The sequence below is a fragment of the Falco cherrug genome, chromosome 1 (genome assembly GCF_023634085.1).
Source record: "Falco cherrug isolate bFalChe1 chromosome 1, bFalChe1.pri, whole genome shotgun sequence".
Taxonomy (NCBI): domain Eukaryota; kingdom Metazoa; phylum Chordata; class Aves; order Falconiformes; family Falconidae; genus Falco; species Falco cherrug.
Window position 1 is genome coordinate 75,336,999 of NC_073697.1, and position 23,845 is coordinate 75,360,843.

The following is a 23,845-nucleotide window of genomic DNA, read 5'->3' on the forward strand; positions in this document are numbered from 1 at the left end:
ATTTCTAGTTAATCTATTTTCACATTAGCACAATATTCTTGCAGTTATACACACTTATATGCATCCTGAATAAAATTATGTACAGATGCTACTTGCCATTGTCACATCTTGCTCTTTAAAATCTCATATAAAAGCAAAATATAGAAATGTAATTGCCACTTGGTTTCGACAGAAACACAGTTGAACCTAACATTACCTGTAATAGCTATCCTTTGAAGAAAAGCTGCACAATCTAATAAGTGACCAACGTTTTTTTAACAATATTACGAAAAGTGTTAACACTATTTATTTGCACATTCTTCTTCACTGAACTCCTTTCATGATGATCATAGTAATCACGTCTCATTCCTCTAGGTCAGTTCAACTTTCTCTGTAATTAATTCCTTGCAATGCATTTTCACAAGTACTCCATACAAGATAAATACAGGTGGATGTGTTGTTCCGTATGAAAACATTCCACGTATCTTTTTGTTCTTGCATTGCATCACCCTACATAAGAAAATACATGATCGCAACCATGATATGGTAGAGGCATTTTACTAAGAAAGGTTGAAAAATGTGTTCCACTAATGTTGAAGAGAATGCTGCTAAAGAAAAAGATTTTTAAGAAATATTGTTACTATAACCTTTAATACTCAGATCTCAGCAAGAAAACCGTATCTGTTTGGGGGAGGGGGTTCTAATTTTATTGCAGAATCAGCAACCATCTACTTTACTGACAGAAGACCTCCCCCCTCCACCTCAACTCCAAGGGAACACAGACTGGAAAAAGGAAAAAAAAATAAAAATAAATCTGTTAACAGCATAGATCTCTGCAGCATGAGATAATTTGATTTTGGAGAGAACAACCAAATGCAAAAATCATATCTGTTTTCTAAAAAACAAAACAAAACAAAAACTGCACACCCCTACAAATTGATTATTCTCATTTTTAGTGGAAGACTTACTTAACATCTAAGTTGTAATGAAGTAACTGTTAAGAATAATTAGTCTCAGATAAAGGGAGATAGCATTGCAACACATAAAAATGTTTTCAAGTATTTTTGAATATTATGGGGTTTTCACTATTAATATATACACCTCATAGTTTCAGTAAATTTCAGCAGACATTATTTCACGGACACAGTAGAACGTAAGTGTTCATATGTGGCAACCCATGAACAAAAAATTAGTGACAGGAACACTGAGAAAAGTATGGACTTATTTTCTCTAAATAAAAAAATACTCAAAGAAAAAGAAAACAAACAAACAAAAAACAACCCACGAGTGTTGAGCAATACTTATAAAAAATAATAATGACTACATGTTTGTCCAAAGTGTTTTACTTCAAACAAAAACAGTTAGTACTCCTGGCTTGAACCAGCTTAAAAGACAGCCTGAAAAAATACCAAAGTGTAGCTTGCTTCAAGAACTTTCCAGATTAAAATGTAAATTTTTTATATTTCTATCTTCAGATGACTATCCAGAGACTCAGAAGACAAACCTTTAATGTTACACTGATACAAAACATACTCAAAGAAAGGTTTCAAAACTGGCTTTAATTCCAGTGTTCTTTTTATAAATTTGAAGCAGCATGTCAATATACACCAATGAACTACAGCCTTATTTTGCAGAACAGCCCTTTTTGGTAAGAAGTATTGTAAGATTTTACTCAAATCACAGAATAGAACTGTACTAAATATTCCACATTGTGGTATTCTTAATCAAAGTTATTCCAGAAGGCTCATATAAACAAGTGAATCTCTTACACATACTCAACCAATGTCCCACAGACAGAATACTTAAAAAAAAAAAAACAAAACAGGGAAAAAATCGTATCTCTACAGTTAAGGAATCTTCCTTGCCTGTGCTCTTGTATGAGGGTACACACTACCTATTCACCTTCTAGCAGAAATTCTGACAGATGCTCTTCAGGAAACAGAATTTGAACATCACTTGGCAAAAATGTATTTATTCCATTATCTATTAAAACACAAATATTGCTGGGGCAGCATATGGTGATTATAAACATAACAACCTCATTAAATTCTCAATAAGTGTGTAAACGAATACTGAAAAAGAATTACAGTCCACTAATACATATCTTCCACATTCACTTATGCTAATTCTCAGCTCTTTGTAAAGCATAAAATTAATAGGGCATCAGTGTGCTGGCAGGTTGTTGTAATTGTTTTCTCATGTTTCAGAGCATATTTTAGAATCATTGAAGAACAACAGATGAATGGGGTTCCAGTAAATCCCACTAAATCAACACACGGACACAACAGCAGCAAAGGCAAACAGGCTGACAGAAGTCTGAACACCCACAAAGATGATAAAAAATACTGTTCTACACAGCTACTTACATCATGGCCTATGAGTTCTGTCTGCGTGGATTTATCTGCTTGGGAAGCAAGAGCCTTCTGAAAGCACTGAGCCTTTTCCTGTAAAACAAAATAACACATCCTAGGTGAGTCATGGTTTTAGTCACTGGGCTCTGCAGCTACAAATATCCAGGTAAGTTCAAAACTCCTGCATGGACAGTTGTTCAGAATAGACGTATTCTGGGACTATTCTCACTGGGAGGTTGATTTCCTTAATGATAGTCCCTTTTATCAACTTATCTTTCTCTTAAACAGATAGTAGGCTCAGATAGTTCAACTGTGCAGTAGAGCTGGGCGCACTAGAAGGATGTCACTGAAGCATGACGCAAAGCAACCATCTTCCAGAGCAGATAATGGTACAGAGCACAAGGTAGCTGTGGTGATTCTTGCAAACATCAGCACCACTCCAACAGCAAAGAAACTGGTGGGTTTTTTTAAGAAACATTAAGGAACATGCAGACTTCACTGCAGATCGCAACGCTGAGACAACTTCCCCTTGCCTGATGCAAACACGTTAGCAAAGCCTTAACATTTCTTGGGTATTGTACTAATTTCTGCTTCTCCCACCCTTGCCCCTCTATACTTCAATGATTTGTGGAAGTATGGCATGGAACGTTGGAGAAAGGCTTGAGCAAAGAAATCTGGGCACTTTAAGACAATTATGTTTCACCCAAAAAAAGTATTTTGATACTTCATTTGAAACTTATCACTAAGTAGAAATGCTGATCCTGATCAAGCCCTTACATGTACTACACTATTTTCCAGGAAAAAGCATATGATGAAAAAACTGTAAATACATGGGGTAAGGCAGGAAAAGGCACACAGGAGGGGAAGGTTCCATGAATAGAGAGCACAAGGTCCTTCACTGCTCTGATGTTTTCCTATCTACTGTTCAGTATTATTCTTCAGCTATATCTGTACAATACACTAACTAAAATTCCTCAAGTACAAAAGTCTGTTTTACTGATAGAGACAGGTATTACAGCAAAACAGAATTTGTGTAAATTGAACGAATTTCATTTTTACTGAGATAAAGACATAGAAATATTATTATTTTAAGGTATTGCCTAAGTTGTGTTTTCCTTTAGAAGTATCTCTTCTAGATGTTTTAAGTACCTCATGTTACTCATTTCAAGGCAAGATGCACATCACTATGCTAAGTGAATTTTGGTCAAAACCATGTAAACAGCTGCAAGAAGACAACCCCTAATGACCCTACCTCCAGTATTTCAAGTTGTCAAATAATGGGGGTGAAGCGGAAATCAAACCAATCACTTCACTAGTATGAGACAACTTGTGCCCAAACTTCTTAATGTAACTGCTAAGTTAAAACGCAATTCATAGCAAAGGCAATCTCATTTCTGACAGAAAAGCTTCATCTTCTTAAGGTTTGAATTTACTAGTCCACTGCCCACAGCATTTTTAGGTGTTTAGAAAACAGACATTGTTATATATCTACTTTCTTATGTAGGCAATAACATTTTACTGCTCAGAAGCTCCATGAACGTTGTAGTTACAAACCCAGATATTCAGAGGCTGAATGTTCAAGTAACATTACGATTGGACCAAGACCAATATTAAACTGCTTATCTGATCAACTTTAACATTTGCATACTTTCTCTGTGGATTCACAAATACATATTTTTAAGTTACTGGGGGAAAAAAAACCCAGAAGACATCAAAACCAGCATTCATTCAGGTGTGAATCAAGAAAGGTTAAGACAAGCCTGTCTCTAAGCAGCTTGTAATACTTTAATAATTAGTTACTGTCAAGTCTGAATATGTTTAATGAAAAAAAAAACCCTTCTAAAAGTGCAATCACAGCTCTGTGAAGATACAAAATATTTAGGAAGATTTCAAATCTTAATTATGAGCCTCACTATAGTCATACCAGGTAGCCTTACTCACAATAATGCAGAGGTTTATTAGATCCAAGCCAGAAAGGGTTATTACTATTATTAAAAAAAATAATAATTTGAAATCTTTATAATCCCAAGAAATTTCTTAAACATTTCATTCCCAAGCTCTACAAGAGAAAAACCCTTCAGCTGCGCTTAGTGCTTGTACAACCTTACCAAAAAAAGAAGGCTCCAAGCTTTGAGAGCACAGGCTATCTAATCAGAAACAGAAAACACATCAAAAAGTGAATCTCCCAGTCCATTGAGCTGATGAATGCCAGAGACAGGAAAAGAGCCTTGAAAAGTGTATCTTCTGACTCCCATTTACCTGACTGGACCATGCTGTACGTTAAATATCACCATTACCACTTGTGTATGTATTGCAAAATTAAAAATAAATGTTTACAAGGTCATGAGATCACCACATAATTTCATTATAAGGATTTTGCAAACATACCTGAGCTTTTAACTTTATTTTTCAAAAGCATATTTCAAAGATGCTTTAAGATACAGCATTAAACAATGGCAGATACCCGTCTATGCTATATTAAAATAGCACTGCATTTCTCTAATCAGAGGATTTTTTTTGAAAATAAAATGTATTTTGATTATTTATTTCCTGCTTTATCTACTGCATCAACAGAAGGTAAAAGACTCCATTTCCAGGTGGTATTACAATTTATAATTTATATTTTAATGCAATACCTGGTATTGTTTATTATTATCAATCAGTCATTCAGTAAAGCTGTATGGCACGTAGTCATTTCCTTACAGATTATATTTCCCATAATAAATCAATGCTACCTTAAGAAATAAGTTTATGTACATACATCACTGGAAGTATAGAGGAACATTTTCTACTCATCACATCTCTAAAATAAAAAAATTACAAATCACACATTCATATATGGGCCAGACGTGGCCATGCATGCTTTGAATAGTGCAATACAATAAAAATTTTATATGGTCACACTCTATGAATAATATGGTCATAACAAGTGATGCCAATCTTAACCTCCCCAACAACAACAAAACCCAAAAGCTGAGAAAGTTATTGAAAGAGAAAACAAGCAGTAGTGCAGTCATAAAAACATTCAAAAGGGTGACACATCAAGCATAGTCATTCATGCAGAAATTATCTCTACAAGTACAGTTTTGAACTTCTAATGCGCACTGTTGTTAGTCTTGATTTGTGTTCTGGTTGCACCCAGATGTCCAAGAAGATACCCCAAGTCTTACGATAGCTCATCTAAACAAGAATTAGCTCTTTCTCAATCCGTATGTCTTTAGATTATCACTGCTACACCACTGCTAGGACAACCTAGATAAACACAGTCCTGTCCCAAAATAGAAGACACTCAACAAACAAGTCTAGAAGACAACATTATTATCCCAGTTTGATAATTCAGAAATCGTGATACAGGGATGCTAAGCTTTGCAACATCAAAACACAAGAAAAAAAAAAAAAAAAAAAGAGTACTACTGACTTGATCTTCCTACAAATATTTGAAGAAAAATAGTCAACAGGTGATTTATTTTTCAATGTCATGTGTGAAGCCACCTACAGCATTATGGAATGCTGCACTGATCCACAGTCCAAGTCTTATGCCCTATGCAGAAAAGCAGTTTTCTTCACACCATTAAACTTGAAGACATTGACTTTGGATAGGAATTTCTGGGCTCAGTTACTTTCTGAGAGTCCCAACACGGAACAGCATTCAGTAAAATTATGTGCGGGATTACTGCAAAGCAGGACTATGAATTTGGGTTCAAAGGTCCAATTTGTACACCTTCGATTCACAATATTTCAGCACTTTCTTTCTAAATGGACATCACATGCATGACAGTGAAATTCTCTCCAATTACAGCTCTCACTTAATTAACTGAACAGTACTAAACAGCCCCCCCTGAAGACGTGAAACTGGTAACTGTTATTTTACCCAGCAACTGTTAACCCATCAGCTGTAAAATACTTGATCATCGAGAATAACCAAGTTTTACCTTATTTAAGTTGATCTTTTCCTAAGTTTACTAACTGAAAATGGAGATGAGGCAAGTAAAGTCTCTAATTAAATCACTTATAGGCCAAGCAAACCAGTGATCATATTTTTAGAAACAACTGCAAGTTATAAAATCACTATCCTAAATATTAAAGAAGGATATAAACATATTTATTTCAAGTATTTGTCTTGTGGGAGTAGCACAGTACCGTTCTCATAAAGTAGTGGGAATTAACCCTTCCAAGAAGCTAGACTGGGACAAAATGGATTAGATAATTAGTCCTGCACTCCTACTTTCACTACAATACATTGCCACAACATCGCCTCTAGTTGGTACGCTGATGAGTCAGCTGGTAGAGTTGTGCTGACACCCAAAACTAACCTGAAAATAAACACAAATCTATCAAGTTTGGTCAAAAAAGAAAGCACACAGTTTATAACCTTGGGGTTTCATCTTCCTTTATCCCTTTTTAGAGCAATTACATTTATCATTTTCATGGTGTACACAATTTTAAATGCTGGCAGGTTCTGCATGGGTACATGAACAAAATTTTACAGTTTGTTTTGGAAGGGTTGAGGGTTTTTTTCCATAACTTCTTCCATGGGTTTTTAGTGACTATCTGTATTCACTGAAGGAAAAACTCTCTGGTTAATCAAATACAATACAAAATAACAGCATTATGAAAATCCTGTAGCAATAACTACCGGATGATTCTGCAACACATTTTAAAGAAAATTTTACTTGTAGAAGTTATTTTATTAACTTTCCAAATTATCAAAGGCACTCACCAACTTTTCGTTATGTTTTTCTTCCCTACCATGTGAAATGCTAACTTTGTGCACTCTGTCCTTAAGGCCTCTACGTGGAGATGTTTAAGTGCATTGCCTATCGACTGTTTACGTTGGTTTGCAGTTTCCCTTCCCTCTGTACACGCAGGGATGTTCGTGGGATGTGATTAATGTCAGTGCCAGCCACTTTGCACATAGATTTAACAGCACGTGCATTAGGCAGAGTGCAGGAATCATTAACTCAGCACATTCCAAATTGCAACTGATGTTTATTGAAGGCTTCTAGCATTAATTAAACCTCACACAGCTAAGTGTTTACAATGATTTTACAGATTGCTGTTCTATGGAATGAGATTCACAATCGTGGCATTAAAGTGCATAGTACAAACACAATGAAAGGGTCATTTTCAAGTTGTCCCAGCAACAACTGCATGGGGCAGATTTTGATCACTTCTTGGTCAAATGAATAGAGAGAAATAATCATAAAAATTGCTGCCACCATGAAAATCAATAAAAACATGTACCAATCTCTGTGATAAATAAGGTTGCAATTTTATTCACTGATATTTACAATGTATGATCCCTGAATCACTGTAAATATACTTAGCAATACTGAAAACAACACACCCCTGCCATTCTTCGAGTTGTTTCCCTGTGACATTATGCCAATTAGTCAATAAATTATTTGTACATTCTGACATGTATTTGGGATAGAACCATCAGTTTGCGTTTAGCACGGCCAGAAATAGGACAACTATGTGACTTGGTTTTGTCCTGCGCTCACATGCAGTCCATTAACTGTGCATATTTATATGCACACACTGGAAGTGATCACACTGCCTGTCCATCTGTTCCTCAGTAATTTTTTATTACAGTGGTCAATACTAACTAGTCCAAGCACCGGAGTTAGAAAAGTAAAGTTTCTGTAAGTTTCATGAAAAGGGCCTAAGCTGGCAAGGGGCTTCAGCAAGAGCTTCAAGCTCAAAGTCAGCCAGCTGTGCAGCTGGCAGCCAGCTGTGCAGTGCCTTCAGCTCAGCCCCAACCACACCGGGCGGTGTCTTCAGCCCAGGTAACACTTTGAAGCCCAGAAGGATGTTTAGGCACTGTATGGGAAAGTGGGGCATGGAGAATTACAGAGAAACAGAGAACTTCATTAAAAGCTGAAGAGACGTACACAGAATAGGATTTAGTGACATCGCTTGTTGAAAAAGCTTCCGTCGCTGCACCAGGCTCTCAGATGCACTGCAAAGACTTTTTCCCAGGCAAGTAATGCTTAAGCAAGGACCAAAAGGCAATTCTATCCTTTGTGAATCTGATCTCAGGAGAAGTCATAGCATGGGTTTTGCCCATAATTGACACTGGAAAGTTATTAAAGCAGATACCTTTTTACTGTGAATCCAGGTTCATCACTCATGCCCTCCACTCTTACTCACTCACCTCAATTGAGATACTGAAAATTAAATATGAAGTACATTATATTTAATTCAGTCAGACAGAACCAAAACATTTTTATATGCATTATTGTGACATTCCAAATACTTTTGCACACCTAACCAAGGCTCACAAGTAACATTCAGCAGCTTTGTACTGCTTTGTCAAAGCAGAATAGTTTTGACCAGACAACAAAATCTGCTTCCACTTTTACCATACTAAAGCAATCCAAACCAGCCTTCATGTTTTTGATAATACTTGACAGACTAAGACACAGTAGCATTCCAGCACAAGATGGGTCAGAAGCATATCAATCTCCTCTTCTTTCAAATATTTCTTTAATTAATTCAGAAACTTTCCCAACTATGGGAGTTTAACTTCATGAAGGCCATGTGACTGCTACAAATTCTACAACAAATCATTTGATTCTGGAACTTAGTCAATCATTTACAGCACTGATGTTTTGATTTCAGTTGATGAAAGTAATGAAATAACATAGCAAAACATTTTCATCGATGTATAAAAGCTATACTTTTCAAAGCACCTGCAAAAGATATTAACAACTCTTATCCTGTACAAGGAAAGTAACCATTACATTCTAGTTTTGGTTATGATGCATATGCACAAAGAGGCTATAGCACAAAGAATGGGAAATAAATTTTCTCTTACTATTTCGAGAAGCATTACAGGATCTTCAGGAAAGAGTACTGGGAAAAAAATCTGCCCTTTTAAAAATACAGTTTCTCACCATTATTTCCCACTAACATGTATCATAAGCAAACCACATCGCTATGGTCCCCAGATTACTGCAATAATGGAACCAAAAAGACGACTTATAAACATGACCATAAGCAGCTGTCACACCAAACTGTTTGAAGATGAGAAATTGCAACTCAAACTATGATTTAGTCATAAAAGCATAAGAATTACATTATACAAGTCTAAAGAGACACCCTGATACTATCTTACAGAGTTTTTTCAGCCAAAAAGAGGAATAAATTCTAATTTTGCCTCAGAAAACAAGTGAAAAAGAGATAAAGGTGAACCTATGGCACTTGACAAACATCAATAGTCAGTTTATACCGTAATATAAATCCAATCTACTAAATAAACCCTCTTTATTGGCTCATAATCAGTGTTTCTACACTATTATTGATAAAATTGTTTTGCTAAAAATTGTACAAGTGTTCTTTAATGCTGCCTCACTGCTGTCTCAGCTCATAATGTGTGCCTACTATCAAAAAGGGATTTGCTTGTAAGCACTGCTTTTAGATAATCCAGCGTTGCCTAGGAAGATGTGTCATCTGTCAACACATGCTACACACTACAGTATCTTGTAAAGATGCAGAAGACAACAGCTGAATCCTGTATGTTGGTCAAAGACCAGGGATTCCCTCTGATCTGTTAGTGTAAACCAATAAAGACAGCTTAGAAACAAAAGCATTGTCAAACTAGGCATATTAAAAGATGCAATGAATGGCTGCAGCAGAAGATGGAGGTATAAAACTACACTGTAAAATTGGACTGGACAAGCAAGCAGCAGAGATCCTTTGGGAGTTAACAAATAAACAGGTAACAAGCAGTTCAGGAGTGTCCCGAGCTGCAAAGTGATGGACTGGGAGAGCTCTGAGGAAAATAGCATGTGCTTTCATGTATCAGCTTTTCTGTAAGCAGCTGCTTGTGGCCACCACTGGACACAGACAGCTGAAGGGCTGGATAAACCCTTGCACTGTCCCAGTTATTTCATATTCTATAAAGCCTAAACCAAATCCACTCTGTCCTGAAATATTGCAATATCAGCCTTCCAAGCACCCATCTCACACTGTTTCAACAGATAAGAAACCGGTTGCCTCTACTTTTCATCCAGTTATTCCTTGCTTCTTAATAAGGAAAAGCTACCTAACTTTTCCTCCTTCTTCAGTTAAGCTTATAACACTAGAAGCAAAGGAAAATATAAAAATGAGCAAAAGCCACCAAATGGCACATGCTGGGGAGAACTCTCCAGCTAATTAATATAAGCTCAAAGAAAATAGTAATCTCTGTGAATATATTTCAGCAATAAGTGTCATGTGATCTAACAACAGTGTGTATTCTCAAACTGGGTATTATAAAAATAGTCTACACAGCATTACCAACTTTGAAAAACAAGCCTTGTCTACGTATTTTTACATGCAAATCCAAACCTGACTATACTTGGAAGATCCAGAATCCAAAGTTTAAATCAGGAATACTTGAAGACACAGAAAAAAAATAAAAATCTTACCATAAACAAAGACTAATGTGGCAGATAAGTGTATAGTTTATGTAATTGGGTGGTGGGGTGTGGATGACAGGGGAAAAGGCTATATTTCAGTAACCAAAATTAGTGAAATACAGTGAAAAGTACTAAGTCAACGTTACAGTCCATGGGTGATTTTACCCATGCACAACAAAGTCATGTTAAAAAAAGTCTCTGCCAAAACTACTACTACTACTACTACCATCACAACCACCACCACCACTACTACTAAAACCATCATCAAATAGCTCATTGGATGTTTTGATCTTGAGTTATAACTATTTAGCAACCACACAACATCATCTATGGACTAAGAACTGGTTAGCATTTTTAAAATACAACAAACATATGTACAATATAAAAAAAAAAGATCCCAAACAACTTCTTTTAATCTACAACTCTTTGCATTCAGTTGGGAGCTGCATGGCAGCTCTCAATCGATTTTCAAAATTTCAAACTGAATCAAAGTTAGAAAACATGCTAAAGAAACAGGTATTTTATTAACACAGAAGTGGAAAGAGACTGTACAAGACCCTCTAAAGGTGCATCCAAAAGCTGGTGGCCAAAGCAATTTAGAATTCACTTGTGAGATCTTGGGATGGGGTAAGAACCTGTGTTTCTACACCATACTACTGCGACTTAGTTCAGATTTCCATTTTCTCCAGAAACTTCCTGCAGTGTCCACCGTAACAAGATATCCGTGGTTCAAGGAATTACCATAACATAAACAGCACCCACATTTTTTTTGTTGTTTGTTTTGATTTGGTTTGGTTTTGGGGGGCTTTTTTGGTTGTTTGGTTTGGTTTTTGGTTTTGGTTTGTTTTTTTGTTTTTTTGTATTTTTTTTTTTGTCAGGACATCAACTAATTTGTTTCCCAGTTTCCTATACATTTTCTTGAAACCCAAACTGACTCAACAGACAACAGCTCAGAACACCACTGAACTCTCATAGCCAGATGTACATGGACAAAATGGTTTAGATTGTTGCGCATTTTATAAAAACAGAAGATTTGTCAGTTTTCACACATTAAGCTTTTATGTCATGCTATTCCACTCATGGCAACAAAAAGCCTCTGTCCTCTGATTTCAATGATAAATTTACAGTAGGCCATCACACCTCTATTTCCAAATTGCATAAACATGAAATACAAAAAGCGGAAAATAAAATAGAATTATTTGAACAAATGCAATCTCAATGTATAGATATTATCAGAAATGGAAGATGTATCTTGTCTTTTATGGAAAAAATAGCTGCATTTTTCACGAGTTCCGCAGAATTTCTAAAGTAGGTCGTCTTAAACTTTCAGGTTATCCAAGCTATATGTTCAAGAAATGCTGCAGACAAAACTGACTTGTTATTCACAAGCACCACTCTATGTCAAAAGAGTGGCAAGCTTCTTGAAATGTGATGCAGTGTTCAACATTTTCAGGAACAGATGCTCAGTTTATTCTGTATACACTGACTTTTCTAGCATCACTTAAAAGAGACAGCATCTGCTTTCCTACCAGAATTTGCACACAAGCAAAAGTGAAGAAGTAAAGGTATCACGAGGAGGACAATGATGAAAGTCATTTCAGTGCAAAAGTTATCTCTGAACTGAAACTTTTATGGCCTTAGAACATCCTGACACATGAAAATACAAACACATAGCACCTTCGTTACCCTCTTTACCCTTTTTTTCCCCTGACAGCAAGGGGAGCACCTGTCTTGTCCATCACACTCACATACTTTATACATTTGTTTTATATTATATCCTAAATGTGTATCTAGACTTTTGAGTCATGGTCAGCAATCCTTCAGAGGGTAGGGTGATGCTGTTTCACCTTCCAACCACTGCCTCATGTAGGATGCTTCGGTTTCTCTGTCTGGCTAAACTCCAGGTGGCTACACCGCAGCCAAGGCAAGGCTGCCGCTAGATTGGGTTCTGTAGCTGGGACTCCACAAAATCATCAAGAATAAAGGACTCCCCAGTCACACTAACAGCAGGGCAGTATAGCCTCCACCACACTGCAAAGCACCAGTCTTACTTTCTCACACCTTCCCCACCTCCAGGACCCTGCTGTGTTCAGCAAAGCAGCTTGCACAGCTCAAAATTTATATGAAAGTCCAGCAGTCTGGGTTGTCTGACAAGTAAACGTGGAGGACACAGTCAACACCAGTTGTCAATACACACTCCTGCATTACAAAGTTCTCAGAAGAGAAGATAAGAAGACCTCTTCCATTAACTTGTTGTCCACACAGCTGGCACGTTTAACATATTGGGCTGTCATCAGAGACAAGGATGCTTTTTGTGAAATGGAGTCCTCTACGGTTCATGTCCTAAGAGCCAGCTGGAGTTGATTCCTAGAAACTTTACTTATCATGGCATGAAAAAATACAATTCTTGATGCATGCTTACCCTACATGGTACACAGCGGACAGGACAGTAGAAGACTAAACACATTATAAACTTTTGCTAATTATATATATATATGCACATTTACATAGGTGAAAAAGATCATCCTTCCAATAGCGGGTGACAGGTGGTGCCTTCCACTGATGGAAGCCACGCACCATTATACCTTCCTGTTCTTGATATAATCCAATTTAAAGAGAAAAACACTTCTGAAGTTCCAGTTCAAATCACTTCCAGCTGCAAAGACATCATTAGACAACGCAGTTACATATGCACTGTGAGATGACCTCAGCTTTCAACAGTTTTGCAACCTACACGTGTGATGGAAAATTTCTTGTCACTAATTACTGTTGTGTATTGTGTCTGGCTAAAATAGTCAATTATCCCCACAGTAGCCCTCAGAGGGCTGTGATTCAGAGCTAGAATGGTATTGATAACACACCAGTGTCGGGGCTATTGCCGAGCAGTGCTCATACAACATCAAGACTGTCTCTCCAACATTCCCCTCATGTAGGCTGGGGGTGGGCAAGATCTTGGGAGGGGACATAGCCAGGACAGCTGACCAAACTGACCAAAGGGATATTCTGTAGTGTACACTGTCCTCTCAGCAATAGAAGCCAAGAGAAAAGGTGGTGGGGGGCAATCTCGATTATAACATTTTTCTTCTGGAGTAATTGCTGTCCGTACTGAAGTCCTGCTTCCCAGGAAGTGGCTGCACATTGTCTGCTGATGGGAAGTAGACAATAAATCTTGTTTTTCTTTGTTTCCACACACAGCCTTTACTTTTGCTTTATTAAACTGTCTTTATCTTAACCCACGAGTTTTTTCCACCTTACTTTCTCTGCCATCCCCCACACCCCCCATCCTGCTGAGGAGGGGAGTGACAGAATAGTTTGGTGGGCACCTGGTGTACAGCCAAGGTCAACCCACCACAGTCCTTGTTGGCACCCAATGTGGGGCAGGAGGAATTCAAGATAAGGATAGTAACTGGGGGAGGTAACAGGCAAAATGTAGACTGAAAATGTCAGAGAGCAGAAGGATCGTGGGGGATTTCTTTTGTAATTGTGGTGAAGGGACAAGGAGCAGGTTTGCTGGCAGAACTTGTGGCTCTGTGGGAGACCCACACTGGAGCAGTCTGCTCCCAAAGGACTGCACCCTGTGGCAGGGAACGACACTGGAGCAGTTTGTGAAGAACTGCAGCCTATGGGAAAGACTCATGTTGGAGAAGTTCATGGAGAACTGTCTCCTGTGGGAGGGACCCCACGCTGGAGCAGGGGAAGAGTGCGAGGCGCCTCCCCCTGTGCAATGAACTGAACGCAGCCCCCATGTGCCACTATGGGGGAAGGAGGCAGAGAAATTGGGAGTGAAGTTGAGCCTGGGTAGAAGGAAGGGGTGGGGGAAGGTGTTTTTAAGATTTAGGTTTTATTTCTCATTGTCCTACTCTGATTCGAATGGTAATAAATGAAACTAATTTCCCCAAGTCGAGTCTGTTTTGCCCGTGACTGTAATCGCTCAGTGACTGCGATTGTGAATGCCCTTCATTACATTTTCTGTCCCATCAGGTTGAGGAGGGGAGTGACAGAGCAGCTTTGGTGGGCACCTGAGGTCCAGCCAGGGTCACCCCACCTCACAGTTCCTGTGAGCCTGCAGGAGATGCACTGTGCAGTTGAAGTGCCCCTGGAAAAGTGGAATGAAATGTTGAGTGTACAATCAGGACAAAAGTATATTGCTGCACTGTGCCTTTACTGCTAGAGGTCAGGAATTCTGGAAAATTTAGCTGCAGTGGTCCAAAGAAAGGCTGAAGAATCTAATATGAATGTAACATCAGTAGTACAAACAGTCTCAACTATTGAAGTTATACCTAGTAGAACGAAAGTATCTCTTTTGCACTCTAGGAAAAGCCCAAAGAAAATTTAATTTAACACCCAGGCATACATTCTCAGGGAAAAAAAAAATAATGCTCCAAATGACATTGCCTTTGATTCTGCCTTTCCAGGGAAATCTTTAAATCGGACATAAAGAGAGATCCAAGGTCAAAAGGGAGAGAGGGAGTTGTGCTGTACCATACTTCTCTCACACACCCTTTCTTCTTACATTTCCATTAATTTTGCAGTTCAAAAAGGTAGTCACCAGAAATCCAATGTTCTATACCAATGATTCTTACCAAATTGCCTTGCAGTACAGGTCACGTAGTTCATATACTCCCCTCTGTTATGTCGGCTCTTGTGTTTCGACTGACTGCTTTACACAGATGGTTTCTTTATCCATCTCTGAATTTCTGTTCCCTGCAGTTACTGAGTGGTAGTACCAGGATGCTACTCTGTGAAGAACAATAATTCTGATTTCCCCAAGTGTACCATGTCATTACAATCTGCCAGGTTAGCATACCCAGTTTATCACTTCATTCCCTATCCAAAAAGAAAGCTTCAAAATCATGTATACCCATCAGACTTCTTTTGCAAACGTGAACCATAAGCACATCAAGTTTTAGTCAGAAATACAAATGACAGAATACTACACCACAAAATCAAATTATAAACATTTGTGGAAAATCAGAGGGAAAAAAATAACATCTTCCTGCATGCTTGAACAGGTATTATTATTTATGCAATTCAGGATGTCACAGAATAGTTGTCTAGTCCTTGTAATCTATTGTGAAAGTCATCATACTGATGTGGTAGTAGGAAAATGTTCCTTAAAATGCTTTGGCACCTGTGGGAAATCAAGTACAGTCAGACGTTAGTTCACATGAAATATCCCAGTGAATCAGATTCCAAAGATGACATGAAATAATAATAATAAAAAAAAAAATTAAACCCAGTTCATTTCTATTGTAGTAAGTTGTCAGAAGATTTGTTTACAGAATTTTTAGAGCTTACTGCTTTCCAAATTCAAGTTTTTGTTTTGGATTTTTAATTGAATGACACCATATAAACATATTACCCTCTTACTTGTTCCTTAATAGTAACAACCATACAAAATGTTGGTCAACCTTTGCTGTTTCTCAAAAGGCATAGTTTTCCATTGTGAATAGCTTTGCTGAAGTTCAACTTTCAGTGAGTGGTTTTTCTTGCCAGATTATTTTGTCTCGGGACTTTTTTAAAAAAATGTGTTTGATGTGTTATGAAAAATTAATTCGTGTAAAAACCAACTTGTTGATTGATTTCTAAGGCCTCCATCCTTCAACAGCAACTTCTGGCAGGAAGGTGGAAATTTCCAAGGCTTAGACACGCTATTCCAAGGATTTAGCTCTCAAGGACAAACATTTTGTGTTTAGCTGAAAAAAAGGAAACAAAATCTGAACTGCATAACAATGACTACATTAAAAGCAATAAACTCTCAACAAAAGGTTAATTTCTCCAGCTTTTGGGGGCTGAGGTGAGGAGGAGGAAGGCAGGAAGGTGGCTCATGCAGCAGGAAATTTTATCACTGCCAGCAGGACCACGAGCAGAAACGAAGGCAGTCTTCACTATCGTACTTCCCACGGGAGTGCTTTACTTTGCAGCCTTCATTTTCCTTCAAAGTTTTGTAATTATATTTCCATAATTTAGTCATATAAACAATATTATCATTTAGGTACTTCTCATTAATTCTACCCCACAAAAAGGGCAGATTTGAATTTTTCACTTATCAGTGTAATAACTGGCTTATAAAAAACATGTGGCAGAACTAAGCAATAATAGGATATCCTTGCTTTGTGATATTTCTTTTAGAAATACTTTTACATATCTCCTTGGGACACAGCTTCTTGGACAATGTGGCTGTCTTCATTGTAAAGTGGTTATATCAAAATGAATTTCATATGGCCAGTTGATGGACTTGTAGTTCAAAGACTACATAATGTTAGAGTTGATCTTTTAAATACAAACAAATTTTTGGTGATCGCCTTACACTATTAACTGAAGAAAGACTGTTCTCAATCATATTTCCCTGTGATCAGCATAGAAAATTTTGATGCTCAGCCTCAGATACAGGTTTTAAAAAAATTAAAATCCATTTATGAATTACTGACAATTAAACTATTCTTTTTGATTAGGATGTCTAGAACTATTTTTTCCAAGCATCCATGCCATCCAGACTTCTGAAGCACTTTATTAAACAGACGACACACTCACGCAGGTTGGAGTGGGGTGCTGTTGGTTTGTGGTTTGGTTTTGTTTTTTAATAGGATGCAGCTCTGGATTAAGTTATTAAGGCCATGAACAACTCATTTTTCAAATGGTGGAAGCACCTCATGATTTGTATTAACTTCTGTGAGATCCCTGAGTAGTAATTGTTTTTGAAAACTTAAGCGATTTTCAAGGTAAGGATCCAGAAGCAGAACTGTAGGGGGGGACACGATGACCCCAACAACCAAAAAACCCACGTAGTCTCTAAAACTTGGCCATATGATAAATTCATGCCCTTAAACCAGAGGAGAGGAGAAAGGGGTGTTAAGTACTTTACTTTCTATAGCACCAGATTAAAATAACATTTACATATTCACAGCACAACATACTGTCAGCAACTGAATTAAGTTTTCAAACGCCAATGAGCAACAATTGTTGCCATCAACTTGTCAAGTAAAACTAAATTAAATTAAACACTGAGGCATAAGCATGGAAGTAAAGGCATTTAAAAAATAAACATGAATACAAGAAATTACGTTGAAGGAAATGATGGATATTTCAAAAAACATAATGAAAACCATAACCTGGAGATTGGAAAACAAGTGCTTTGTGGAAAAAAAATAATTCCAGTGAATGTAACAGTCTGTTTACTTTTATTTATGTAAATCTTTAGCAGGTACTATTACAAGTATGTAACTTTACCTTTACAGACTGAAATCAATCAAATAATTACTTAAATTAATGAATGTACCTCATTTCTTATTAACACAGTAAATGGTTACAATGGTGGAAACAAACAGAATGGAAATGTTTTAAAGCAGCATTGACTTAGGTCATTAAGTCATGTTATAGCAACAAGTCTTGAGTCTACATAGGTTGAAAGCAATTAAGGTTGATATATTATAAATACTGAATTTGCACCACGTTTGACCTTGGGCCACACAGTGTGAATCCAAACATTAACAACCAAAAGTGCTAAATCACCTCCTGAGTTTCAGGTGTAAAACAAGAAAAAAACTATACTAAATTTCACATAGGTGGCAAAGTAATTTAAGGACCATAATCCGAACACCACATCAGTATTAAAGTGGAGGGATAAATTTGCAAGCACTTGCAATTTAAGAAATAGAGGCTTTACTTTACAGTCAGAGGGATTTAGTCTCTCAATAATTACTCCTGCTATGTATTATTACGCAGTGTTAATAATCTAATCACAGAATTTTAATGTTTTCTTAAGCTCCATATAAAATGACATGTCTGGGGAAACGCAAAAAAATACTTGAATGCTTGTTTTTGCAAGAGCAAAGAAATGGGAAAGCAGAACTGAAGTACAGCAGTAGCAAAGACAAAACCAGCCATTTTAATGTTATAGGAAAAAAAGCTTAAAAACATGATTAAAATAAGTATCTGGAAATTCAGGGAACCACAGAAGATGGTAATGAAGTAGATACAGTCACTGCTTATTAACCGAATAAATAAATAATAGTATTTTACCAAGAATACTAGCTGCTAATTGCAGAAAAAATATCAGCAACAGTACTTGTATGGACTTTGCTCTGTCCAAACTGGGATATTTCAGTAGATCAATACAGGTACCATAGACGTAAGAACACTGACAGTTTAGATCAGAAGACCATATGATGATAAAAAATGATTAAAACCTTGACATCAGGTGAAGGAAGAACATAGAGCAACCTAACTGGTAAAAATACTTAATAAATGTATAAGAATACATTCCTTACAAGAAATAACCCTAGTGCAAGGCCCTATTTCTGTCTCACACAAGCAAGGTAGTAGCCAAACAAAAACCAATACAGACAAGAAAACAGAACCAAAAAATTTCAGCCGGTGTTTCTTCAATCTAAATGCTCTGTAGGGCTTGCTCCCCAATGGACAAGTCATTAACTGTGCTATGAACCAGATCAAACTCCTAAAGCAAATACAAGTTAGAAATACCTATTGCTGGGGTGAGTGAAAACTGCTGGATCGTGTTTTTCAACTTCATATAGAGGTACATACACCAAGTACGGTTACAGATAAGTTACCAGCTGTATGGATTTTTTGTGCATATTAAAAAGAAAGGCTACAGAGAATTCCAGCAATCAGTATTAAACACGCTGCTTTTTGAAGTGTGCTCAGACTACCTTAATTGCCTTTGTTGTAACTCAGTTTGATGTTTTCTATTACGCAGATACGAATCTATAACACTAGATCCAGACTGAATAGATAGGGAGCAATGGCAGCTGCTTTGCGTTGCCAGGTCTTTTTGAACACAAAATGACGCGTTTTCTTAGTCCACCAGAAACACAGCTACAGGTTAGATATCTCTAGATGCCTAGATCTCTCTTCTTCAACTAAGTAATCCCCTAAATGTGGATGAGATACCAACCATACTGTCTACGTTCTTAGAAAGCAATAGTTTAATGGGATGAATGGATTAGAAATTATGATTATGAATTTTATGGAATACATGTGTCTATATAAACATGTATGAAAGAATCCAGAAGATCTGGCTATCCAGAAGATACTTTTTTTAATTGCCTTCTGAAAATTTGAGACGGCTATAGTGTTTTGGACTTCCTTAGTACACCATATTATTTTTAACTGAAACTGACTGAACATCCTTTGCAAATCTGTTCTACCCTGTCAAATTCCATTCCTCTAAGCTAAATTCCACAGAATACATTTAATATATCCAAATAAAAGAAATTTGCAAATCACAAGGCACCATGTGCATTGACCTTCGCTCTTCTTTTGAATTTGCAGTATGGTTCATTTTAGTCAAGCTGTTGAAACATTTGTGGTATAATGCATCAAATTAAGGCAACCAGCTGTGATGTTTAATTTAAGCTGAAAGTTTATGATCTACAACTACACAATACCTTCGGGAATAACTGATATTTCATGTTACTAAATTAAATGCAGTTACAAAACGGTTACAATCTTCCCCACATTTTACCCAGAGCACACTGTCATTTAAACTTTGGGTCTGTAAAGAGGACAAGCATTCAAACCTATGTATTACAAACAATAAATGAACAACCAGTTCTAGCCTTTGCTGAATATATAAATTGAAAACCTTCTGGTCTAATGTGGTGTTAGATTTCTCCTATATTTTATCCTTCATTATGTGTAATGGAGTTTCTCCATTTGTGAGAAAGTGAGAATTCTGAACAGTCATTAACTATTTTGTCATAATGCACCATTTTTAGCAGATATTTTGTCTAAATAGATACTGTACATAGAGCTGAAGAATTGGAACAAAGCCGACAAAAACGCTCCCCAAGCATTTTCTAGCTATGAAGCACCCTTGAAAGAAAATCCCCACCAACGTTTAAACCATTGTATTGTACTTGACAACTGCAATGTATAAAAGCAGAAAGAAATAACACTTCATGAATGATTAAGTAACAATATCTTTTGGAATGTCTTGAGAGATTTATAAAGGAGAGAAAAACTAAAATACAGCTACATATTAGATGCAAAAAGTGTGAAAAGTAATGTAATAGAAGTTGCAACTTCAGGTTACATCTAGAAAGGAACAAAGTCAGCTAGAATATTCATATGTGGCAAGAACATTGTGCATCTTAACTAGCTCACTACTTTGTTCCTCAATGGGTCAGCTGTTCTTTTTTAAAAAGTCTAAGCTATAGTTGTGATGGTTTATAAACAAAGGATACATAAGGCACATGCTCCAAATAGAAAGATATTTTGATAACTCTTACTGACAATGTGCCTCTAGTGAATTAGAAAGCTGATTTTCATTGATTCCAAGGTATTCTGGGCAGCTCACTATTTTCTTAGTCACAACTGACTTAGCAATCTTCTGCAAGAGCCAAACACCCAGACAACATCAGCAAAGCAAAAAATAAGATCTTTCTGCTTACTGCAGCCTCCAGATAACAAGCTGTGTCATGGGCAAAGAGATTCCAGTATAAGGATGGTCCATAAGGGATGCAACCACACCACAGAGGTGCATTGGAGTCTATAGTTTGTTGGTTTTTTTTCCTAGCACAGGACCTATATGAAGGCAGGCAGCTATGGGAAATGTAATCTTATTAATTTTATTAAATTAAGCATTTTGTAGATTCATTCTGCTTGATTTAGTGCAGCTTCCCTTACTGGAAACTGGGAATTTACTACTACATCAACAAAATATCTCTATTAGAACTTGCTTCAACTAAAAATCTTTTTTTGTTATTACTGCAAGAACGACAAACTCCCCACCTTTAACATCCAGAAACTCCCAGAAATTTTAAATACATGTTGGTAAAATAGATCCCCATTTCTATTTATCTAAATTAATTTTAATCACCACCCTGCTTCGCTTTCATATTTCAGTCTTGCATGATGCAGCTGGCAATTTCATCAAAGGGTCATGCAACTGAGAAAGCTTGAAAGTTGATTACTACTCCAACATCCTTGTGATATTAACTATTAAGACCTAGTTAAGAATAAAAGCAAGCAAAGACTCTGCTACGTTCAAATACATGCTGTTTGATACCCCTCTAGAATCAGAAGAGTCTGGTTTATGAACATTTGAAAACTGGTACAACATAAACATCTGCTTTCCACAACAATATTTCAAAATCTTTGCTTCAGACTCAGGAAAAAACCCTAAAACTCAAAATGAACAAAGCCAACCTCAGCCTAAGATAGCTTATAATGTTCTAAACAATTGCTTAAAGGATTTTTAAAGTGAAAACCTGGTGCTGAATATTTGGCTTGATCTTTAATAACATAATTATGAAGTGGCAATCATTAAACCACTCATATGAAAGTTTATGCAAACCATATGCCATCTGTACAATTTTAAGGAAGCACTATAATTTCACAGTGAGAACTAGAAACTGTGAAAAAGCAAAGAACTTTGTGGATACACGATGTTGGAAGGCATAGCTCTTATATCTACAATATTTTCAACTGATTACAGTTTCTCATTCAAGCAGACATTAGCTACAACCTAGAGAGGAACAAAAATAACCCAATACACTACAAAATAAAGACCCACAATAATTATACTTAAACACAAAATATTTGACAGTCAATTCCTCCTTTGTCTGCCTGCCAAATACTGAAGTCAGAATTTTATGTTACTCTGGCAACACTGAATTAGATCAAACTGCCTGCAAAAGCAGGCTTTAAATTCTGTTACACTACAGAACACACTACATCAAGAGTTGGAAAAAAACTATGAAACAAAAAAGGAAAAAAAAAACCAACCCGGAAAGTGAATCCAGAATTTACATTTTTCAAGATAAAAAAATTCTAAGTTTAAGCATTTTGTTTAAAAATTAAATTTATTATGCTTATCGAACACCTAGAAAAACGTTAATCATAAGTGATTTTGTTCTGGTTTTAACAGTTATCAGAGAGGTTTTCAATCTCAGAAGCACTTTCCTTAGTGGCCATGTAAATATCAGCAAAAGGCACTGAAAGAACAATGTTGATTCTTTCTGTAAGATTTGGCTGTGTCAGAGAATTCCTGGAGACGCTGGTATTTTTAAAATTCAACCAAAGCCTTGTCCATATGTGACCACGAATGATTTGAGACTGCTTCAAACATTTTTCTATTTTCTCCTAAAGATGCCAGAAAAAAAAAATAATCAAAAAAGGTAAAAGTAAGTACAGTTACCTGCATGCTAAAAAAACAATTTATTTTATTCCATACTGGGACTTCAGATGCACAAAACTGTGGCATGTACTGCTGAACTGTTACTATGGCTAGGAAGTGCTTTGCGTTGGTGGCTTCCCATCCATCAGTATAAGTGCTGAGATGTTTGCTCTGTTTTTTAGATGAATAGAATTGAGTTCCTACAAATATTTTACTTTACGATTCCAGGTTAGCAAAGTAATAAAGCAAGTGTTTAACAATGAACATATGCCAGAATCCCACTTGAATTTCATTTAAGAGTTGACTTTATCTTTTCCCAACCTGTACTGATTAAAATTGGTGGAACTTGCAGGGATAAGCATTTGAAAATGTAAAACTATCCCATTTTTGTGTATCACAAATTATGCATGCAGCATGTAACTTCGAATTGCTGGGTACAAATGGTGGACTTGGTGGAGTATCACTTGAATTTCCATTTTGCAGCAACGTTACAGTGGATAACATGGTATCTTCTGTCAGAAGCAACTGAGAACCTGCCAACATTGATAGATGCATGTGTGAAAAACTGGACAACACTATTGAAGAAATATGGCCTCCAAGGATTTGATGTAGCTGCAAAAGCAGTGTATTAATTTATTTTCTATTTTGTCTTGTGGAACAGAAAGAAAACAGACAGGAAAGATTTCCTGGAAAAGTTCATATTCTGCAACTTTTACTGTAATATTTTACTGAAGTATTACCTACCAAAGAATAGTAACGTTCTGTATTCTGTTCTATAGCAGCTTTGCTGACTGCAGGTTTCCTACACACTATTCTCTGACACATAAATTCAGAGGCTTCCCCCCTTCTATTTCTTTTACATTCCAGAAGGACAATGTTTTTATAATTTTTAAGACTTATTTTGAAGTTTGTTTTTACTAAGGATATGTGTATAACTTTCTCAATAGTTTTCATTTTTGACAAACCAT

At 36.7% G+C, this 23,845-nt stretch overlaps 1 protein-coding gene across 5 annotated transcripts in view; it reads right to left on the reverse strand.

Moving 5' to 3' along the window:
* CCSER1 (coiled-coil serine rich protein 1) overlaps positions 1-23,845 on the reverse strand; it is a 713,303-nt gene that overhangs the window by 276,970 nt on the left and 412,488 nt on the right. For all 5 annotated transcript variants that reach the window (XM_055702311.1, XM_055702315.1, XM_055702326.1 and 2 more), the window contains exon 9: positions 2,346-2,423. In XM_055702311.1, coding sequence (XP_055558286.1) covers positions 2,346-2,423 — 78 coding nt within the window. The remainder of the gene's footprint in view (positions 1-2,345; positions 2,424-23,845) is intronic.